At 42.8% G+C, this 8,112-nt stretch overlaps 1 protein-coding gene across 1 annotated transcript in view; it reads left to right on the top strand.

Moving 5' to 3' along the window:
• The first annotated feature begins 2,541 nt into the window (after positions 1-2,541).
• The window catches only part of TBC1D9 (TBC1 domain family member 9), a 139,054-nt gene continuing 133,483 nt past the window's right edge, over positions 2,542-8,112 (top strand). Inside the window, exon 1 of the mRNA XM_007999858.3 lies at positions 2,542-3,525. Within this exon, the coding sequence (XP_007998049.1) occupies positions 3,396-3,525 (130 nt within the window). The 5' untranslated portion in view covers positions 2,542-3,395. The remainder of the gene's footprint in view (positions 3,526-8,112) is intronic.

Genomic DNA, 8,112 nt, shown 5'->3' with positions numbered 1-8,112 from the left:
ACCCGCCTCAGCCTCCCAAAGTGCTAAGATTACAGGCATGAGTCACCACGCCTGGCCTTGTTCACTTTTTATTCCAAGGCCTAGGGTATAGCAGGCATTCAATAATTATATGTTGAGTAAGTGAATAAATGAATGCATAAATTGTATAAGTAAATAGCATTTGGTACCAGTATATAAAAAAGGCCAAAGTAACTTACATTTTGGGGCTAGGGTATAGGTTTTGGTGTGAAACCACAACTTGAAGCAGCATGCCAAGGGAACGCCAAAAGATTGTTGTAGGCCAGGCATGGTGGCTTCAGGCACTTTGGGAGGCCCTGAGGCGGGCGGATCACTTGAGGTCAGGAGTTCACGACCAGCTTGGCCAACATGGTTAAACCCCGTCTCTCCTAAAAATACAACAATCAGCTGGGCGTTGTGGCTGGCACTTGTAGTCCCAGCTACTCAGGAGGCTGAGGTGGGAGAATCGCTTGAACTGGGAGGTGAAGGTTGTAGTGAGCTGAGATCGTGCCACTGCACTCCAACCTAGGTGACAGAGTGAGACTTTCTCCCAAACAAAACAAAAACAAAAGATTGTTGTAGGGGAAAAGGTGTGATATCTTTCCTTCCCATAAGGGTCATAGCCAACACACCTATAACAAAAGACAGGTTAACAATAGAAAAGCATAACACATTTGTTTAATCAAAGTTTTAGGTGACATGGGAACCTTCAGAAATGAAGACGGAAAGACCCAGGGAAACCTATTTTTTAAAACAGAGATAGGGTCTCTCTGGTTTAATAGAGATGGGGTTCTCCTGGCTCCGCCTACCAAAATGCTGGGGTTGCAGGCGTGAGCCACTGTGCCCAGCCTGTTTATTTTTTTGAGACAGAGTCTCGCTCTGTCCATTTTTGTGCTTAGGTTCAATGAAGAGTGGGCAGCCACGTAGATGTGGTTGGACAGAAGGGTAAGATCCAATGGTTCTCGACTGAGAACAGAGACCCAGCCTGTCTTTTCAGATTCTTCTTGGCCTCTCCATGTAACTTTCCCTCCTGCTGGGTTTAGAGCAGGACTCCTTTGGAAAGGAGACCTACTATCAGACAAGGTAGGGTAGATAATTTCTTTATTTCTCTATTCTTTATGCCTGTTCTTACACAGAAAAGTGAGGAATGGTAATATTTCTAGGTTTTGTAGCTTGCTTTGGGGAGAGGGATTTTAGTTTCTATGACTGACCTTCAGTTTCCATGACTCACTTTGGGGGAGAGAGGTGGGAGACAGGAGGGCAGGAGAAGGTCAGAGAGAAACTGCTTCTGAGGCCTTTCAATCTCCTTCAGTTCAAAGTACTCAGCATGCCAAAGCACCATGCTTTGTGGTATCATTTTCCAAACCCTGACATAGTATAAAGGCACTTAGTTTTTTAAAATACCAATTATATCAAGTAAAAGAATACCTATGGAAACACTTCAAAAATATAAAAGTTACATGATATATTAATTTTTACATATGTATGACTTGTAATCTTATTGTTTGCTTTTCATTTGCAGATTTTGTGACTGAAGGCACTGCACTGTGACCAAAAGTGCCAAATGACTTTTTTGAGTCTGTGTTAAATATATCAGGTTTCCACTGATGCCTGGAAGAGGTAGATCAGTCTGTGTGGTAACATCAAGGGAAACTTCCATTCCTTGAGAGCCCAAGGGGTAGGAAGCGAACAGATGCAATGGCAGTCTCATTAGAATGGCTGGTGATTTGCTCAGTCTACTATTTGAAGGAATTCAACAATTCAAGTCGGAGCTACAAAAGTCACAATTTTGAAGCCCACACAAGAAAGTCTCATTTGAATCTTTACTCATTTGGAAAGGGAAAAGTCCCTAGGATCGCCCAGCATCCACAACAAAGCAGGGTCTGCTAAATTCCCATCATTTGAGAAGAGGAGCCTTTTTTTTTTTTTTTTTTTTTTTTTTTTTTTTGCCTAAACTATCTTCCAGATCTCCTGGACGGGATGGCAAAAAAAAAAAAAAAAAAAAAAAAAAAAAAAGTCATCAGATATGCAGGCAGATGGGCTGTGATCACCACAGGAAGCTCGAAGTATTTGGGGAAACTGAAACTGTCTAGGGATAAAGCTGGCCTGCTTTGTGTGTTTCGGGTTTCACTGATTAAAAAAAAAAAATCCATCTACCAAGCGTGGATAAATTTTAAAATTCTGCCATGCCCAGTTTTCGAAGCCCCAAATGCGATATAGGAACAGCTGTGGTGTGAATTAGTTGGTCTAAGCTTTTGGGCCGCTTCCAACTTCGCTATTGCTCATGCCCTACAGGTCAAGGAAAGAAGTGATGTAATGCACTTAGCTAGGCCACTTTAATTACAATGGAATGGAGAGGGGGAGGGGTCACAAGCGGCGACAAGTTTAGCGCATGACTTGCCCTGGGGATGCAGGAAACAAAAACATCGACGACCATTGGCTGCGTTGGCTTCCGACCCGGGTCTCTAACCGAGCTCCAGGTCTGGAACCTTGAAACACGTTTCCTGGGAAAAGGGGTGGCGCTATCACACAGAGCGTCAACCTTAAACACAAACAGCACACACACACCCACGCAGGCTGGCGGCGTCCTCCCTGCTGGGATGGGCGTCGGGCCCAGTGCTTGGCACACGGTCCCCAGGAGCTTCCCCCGAAGGTTCCCCCGAAGCCAGCCACAGCTGCCCAGCTCGGCGCACAGAGCCCGCGGAGGTACCGAGTCCGCGGAAAACCGGACCCGCTCCAAGTGAGCCGCGTTGTCGTCATTCATTCGCAGTGTCCGGAGCGTCCTTCCAGCTGGGAGCTGGGCTTCGCTAGTGGCGCCACTGGTCCCGACACGGCGCGTTAAGGCGCGGCCACTTCGCTAGCTCCAGCAGGTAGAGACGGCAGGGGCCCTGGAGCTCCGGTCTGCGCCGCGGGAGCAGCAGCGCCCCAGCCCAGCTTGGCCCTGACCGCGGGGCCGAATCCACTCGGGTGGCCCGCAGCCCTGCCCGCCGCCGAGCCGCATCCCGGGACTGAGCTATACCACTTCCTCCTCCTCCCGCTCCCTTCCTCCTCCTCTTCCTCCTCCTCCAGCTCCTCCCGCCGCCGTGGGCCGGAGCCGGGCTGCAGAGCGCCAGGCCCGGGCGTCTGCGGCCGCGGGCTCTCGCGGGGCGGCGGCGCTGCGGGGAGGATGCTGCTCGCCGCGCCCGCGTCCTCGCCGTCCTCCCCGGCCTCCTCCTGGGGCTTTGTTGTGGCCCGGTCGCCGCAGGCCGCCCCCTGAAGTCGCCTGCCGCTGCCGCCGCACCTAGCGGTCGGGCGGGCGGTCGGGCGCGCGTGTGCCCAGGAGTGCGCGCCTGTCGCGGTGGTGGGTGCAGGACCCGACCCACGGGCCCATTGTGCGCCCGCCCGCGGCGTCCCGGACCATGTGGGTGAACCCCGAGGAGGTGTTGCTGGCCAACGCGCTGTGGATCACCGAGAGGGCCAACCCATACTTCATCCTACAGCGGAGGAAGGGCCACGCCGGCGATGGAGGCGGCGGCGGCGGACTGGCGGGTAAGGACCCTGGCCGATCCCTGCAGGAGGGGAGCCGGGAGCGCTGCGGCGCCGCCCGCGGCCCTGGGCTGCAGGCTCCGGAGACGCCGCCCGGTCCCCTGGGGCTGGGCGACTCGCCCTGCCTCGTTGTGTGCGAGGCTTCGAAAGTCGTGCTGTTCAGGTTGGGCAGAGATGCTTCTTTTTTGACTCTGTCAGGCTTTGGGGCCCTTAGGGTACTGAGCGATCTTTAAGTGGATGATGTTGAGGAGAATGGAAAAGAGTGAGTCTGGGGCGGAGGGAATGTATTATCCTCTATAAATTGAATGCAGCATTCCCTTCCCCTCCCCCCCTTAAAAATACTGTTTTCCAAATGGAGAAGACGGAAGGAAGAAGGTTAATTTTTACTCCACTTTCTTTACTGGCAACAGCAGGATCAGGTGTAAAATGCTCTTTTGTTTCCAGGGAAGCGATCAGTAAGGAACTGATGTGGTCGTTTCCTAGATGAGTTATGACCAAAGAGAATTGATAAGGAAACAGGAATTCTTTTGTTTCACCTGATTAAAAATAAAGCAAAGCAAGCTGTCTGGTTCTAGTAGTAAAAATAATTGGCTGTATAACTGCGTTTTAACTATTTTGGCTCAATCACATCTTCCCTAAACCCCCTTCCTTCAAGGTATTATTGTAATTGTTGCTGAAGCCATATCATATCATTCAGGATAATAAGATCAGTTAGACCCATATCCAAAGTAGTGCCATATTCGAAATAATCTTGAACTCATACCATACTAGAGAAATTGGACCTTCTCCCTCTTTGCGTTATTTAGAACGAACAGAACTGGAATACTTTGTACAGTGAAAAAGTTAGTAGAAGAAATAGTAGAAGTTTCACTAGGAAGGAGACTGCAAAAAAGAGATGAACTTTGACCTCCTCAGAGTTGAGCATTTATCAACCTCATATATCACCTGGGGTTTGCACACTAGGTAAATTGTTGCTTTCAAATGCTGTGCTATGAAATGAAGATTCTTGATATATGTATTTACTTATAATTATATTTATAAACTAATTTTCTCAAGATTAAAATTCAAGTGTCATGTGGTACAATATATACTGGTATGTTTGAAGGATCTTGCTTCTACCGGAAAAGATAAATGTGCAGAGCTCCAGGCCCCATTCTGGAAATACTGACTAGTGATCTGATACCAGGATTTTCCAGTTCACTTTGTAGAATTTATCTAACTCTAAATGTTAATGTGTAATTTACATGTCTAATATTGGAGTCAGCCTACATTGTCCTTTTTTTTTTTTTTGAAACAGAGTCTTGCTCTGTTGCCCAGGCTGGAGTGCAGTGGTACGATCTTGGCTCACTGCAACCTCCTCCTCCCGGGTTCAAGCGATTCTCCTGCCTCAGCCTCCTGAGTAGCTGGGACTACAGGCATGAACCACCATGCCCAGCTAATTTTTTTGTGTTTTTAATAGAGACGAGGTTTCACCATGTTGACCAGGCTGGTCTTGAACTCGTGATCTCAAATTAATTTGCCCACCTTGGCCTCCTGAAGTGCTGGGATTACAGGCGTGAGCCACCTCGACAGGCCCACGTAGTCCTTTAAGCCTAGGACAACAACATAGAGTAGATAATTTACTGTAGTAAAAAAGATCATTTCCTTCTGCAGTTAACCCTCCTACACCCTGTAAACATTAAGCATTCATTTACCTGTATCGTTTGCAATAGGATGTGAAAAATTCAGGGATTCAGAGCCTTCTTTTTCTGCTTAACATTTGTATTGTGTTCTTACCGGTTTTTAGAGCTATAACTGACTACAGTCCACTTGAAATCTCATCTTGTCATCAATGACTTATTTCACATAGGTAAAATTACATCTTGTAAATTGAGAAATCACAGCAATTACACTTACTAATGGAATCATTGAAATCATTGTCATGGAAAGATTAGCACAGAAAGCTGTAAAAAACAATGGGTCAAAGTTGAGGACACTTAACATTTTTTAAAAATTAAGATATTCTGGGTTCCTGATTCCAAGCAATATGTATAGGCATTGATGCAATGAAGTCCTTCTTCTATTGTGGATGCATTTGATTGATTTATTTAAGTCCCTTTGACAGATTTCATACATATACATAAAATTACAGACATCAGATGCAAAGTGCAGTGATCTAGTACAAAGTGAACACTTGGCAACCAACACCAGGATTAAAAAAATAGAACACTGCTATTGTGCCAAAAGCCCCCTTGTGATTCTCAGCCAATCATTGTCACCTCCCCCAAAGATAAAAACTGTCCTCATGTTTTTTTTGTAAATACTTCCTTGATTTTCTTTATAGTTTTTCCAAAGAACATATCCCTAAACTCTATATTTTGGTTTCGCCTTTTTTTTTTTTTTTGGCAAGAAATGAAATGGAATTATAGAGTATGTATTTGTTTGTGTCTGGATTCTTTTGCTCAGCCTTGTGCATGTGATATTCATTTTGTTGCTGGTGGTTGTAATTCATTCATTTTTCTGTTCTGTGTAGAAAACTATGATATGAGTATACCACAATTTATTTATGTGTTTATCAACTGTATTGTTGGTGGACCATTGGATGGTCCATTTGGGGGCATTATAGATCATGTGGCTGTGGCCATTTTGGGACATGTTTCTTGGTGCCTGTGGGCATACATTACTATTTGCTCTATAAACAGGAGAGGAATTGCTAGCTTATAATGTATTATCAACTTCAGTAGATGATACCAAACAGTTTTCCAGAGTAGTTGTACCAATATAATCCCACCAGCAGCATATGGAAGTTTCCCTTGTTCCATCACATATCCTTGTCAACACTGTCAGTCTTTGTAATTTTAGCCATTGTTGTGGTTTTGGAGTAATGTCACATCGCAGGGTTAATTTGCTTTTTCCTGACTGATGAAGTTGAGCATTTTTCCATATGTTTATTCGCCATTTGGAATATTTTGAGATATGATTGTTCAAGTCTCTTGTCCATTTTTCAACTGGATTGTCTTTTTTCTTACTAACTTGTAGAAATTTAAAAAATATATTCTGGGTATGAGCCCACTGTTACATGTGTGGCAAAATCTTCATTTGTTCCTTACCTATTTACTCTGTAAAGGATGAACAGAGATTCTTAATTTTTAAAATTCCTTAAGTCCTTTTTAGATACTATTTCCTTTTAGATACCATTTCCTTTATGGTTAATATTTTATTGTGTTCTGTTCAATAAGTCTTTTCCTGCTCTGTGGTTATAAAGACATTCTTCTATATTCTAGAAATGTAACAGTTTTAACCCCCACCTTAACATGTATAGATCACTGGGAATTAATTTTTGCATATTGTGTGAAGTAGGGGTTAAGTATTGTATTTTAAATTTTTTGTGGACATTCATTTGCCCCAGCGTGATTTGTTGGGAAGGCTATTCTGTCTTCACTGTTCTGTAGAGCTATGTTTGTCATAAATCAAGTACCCATATGTGTGGGTCTGTTTTGGGTTTTCTAGTCTATTTCTTTTGTTTATTAGTATATTCTTGCACCAACACCACACTGTAGTTTTAATTTTCTTTTAAATTCAGGGATTACATGCACAGTTACATGGGTAATTGTGTACTGTACTTTTATAGTAAGAGTTTATATGCAGTAGATAAAGTTGTATTATCTTGTTCTTTATTCTCTACAGGTTTCTTGACTATTCTTTGAGTACAATACAGATGCTCCTCTACTTACAGTGGAGTTATGTTTCAGTAAGTTGAAAATATTGATGCATTTTTTTAACTTAAAATATCCTCAATTTACAGTGAGTTTATCCAGATGTGACCTTATTGTAAGTCAAGGAGCAAACCGAATTTGTATAGTTTCTGCATCATTATAAACTAAAAAAAAATTTGTAAGTCGAACCATTGTAAGTTGGGACCCATCTGTATTTTAGAATCAGCTTGCAAAGTCTCACCAAAACAAAACAACAGCAGCAACAAAGATGTTAAAACTATTGAGATTTTGATTGACATTACATTGAGTCTATAAATAAATTTGGGCAAAATTTTTACTTTTCTAGTATCAAGTCTTCTGGTCCATGAACATGGTATATTCCTTTATTTATTTAGATCTTTAAAATTTTTTCTCAGTGTTATAGTGTTCTTTGTAGAGGTTTTAAGCTTCATTTATTATATTTATTCCTAGGTATTTCATATTTTTTTCACTCTGTTGTATATTCTGTCTTTTTAAAATTTTATTTTCTGCTTCTTTTTTGCTGGGATGTAGAAATAGAGTTGTTTTATATATTCACCTATATCCAGAATGTAGCTAACTTAAGAAATGAATTCTAGTAATTTATCTGTAAATTCTTTTTTTTTATTTCCTACATAGACAACCATATCACCTGCTAATATTGACAGTTTATTTCTTTTTTAATTCCTATGCTTTTAAAAATTGTCTTTGCCTTTCTTGACAGGCTAGGATCTCATATACAATTATGAATTGATGTGGCAATTGTACGTACTCTTATCCCTTCCCAGGTCTTAAAAGAAAGACTTTCAACATTTGTTCATTGTTAAGTATGGTAATTTTTGTAAAACTTTTTGTTTCTTTTTTTTTTTTTGTGCTC

Source organism: Chlorocebus sabaeus, chromosome 7 (genome assembly GCF_047675955.1).
Source record: "Chlorocebus sabaeus isolate Y175 chromosome 7, mChlSab1.0.hap1, whole genome shotgun sequence".
Taxonomy (NCBI): Eukaryota; Metazoa; Chordata; class Mammalia; order Primates; family Cercopithecidae; genus Chlorocebus; species Chlorocebus sabaeus.
The sequence above is the reverse complement of the archived record's forward strand: the minus strand, read 5'-3'. Positions and strand labels throughout refer to the sequence as shown.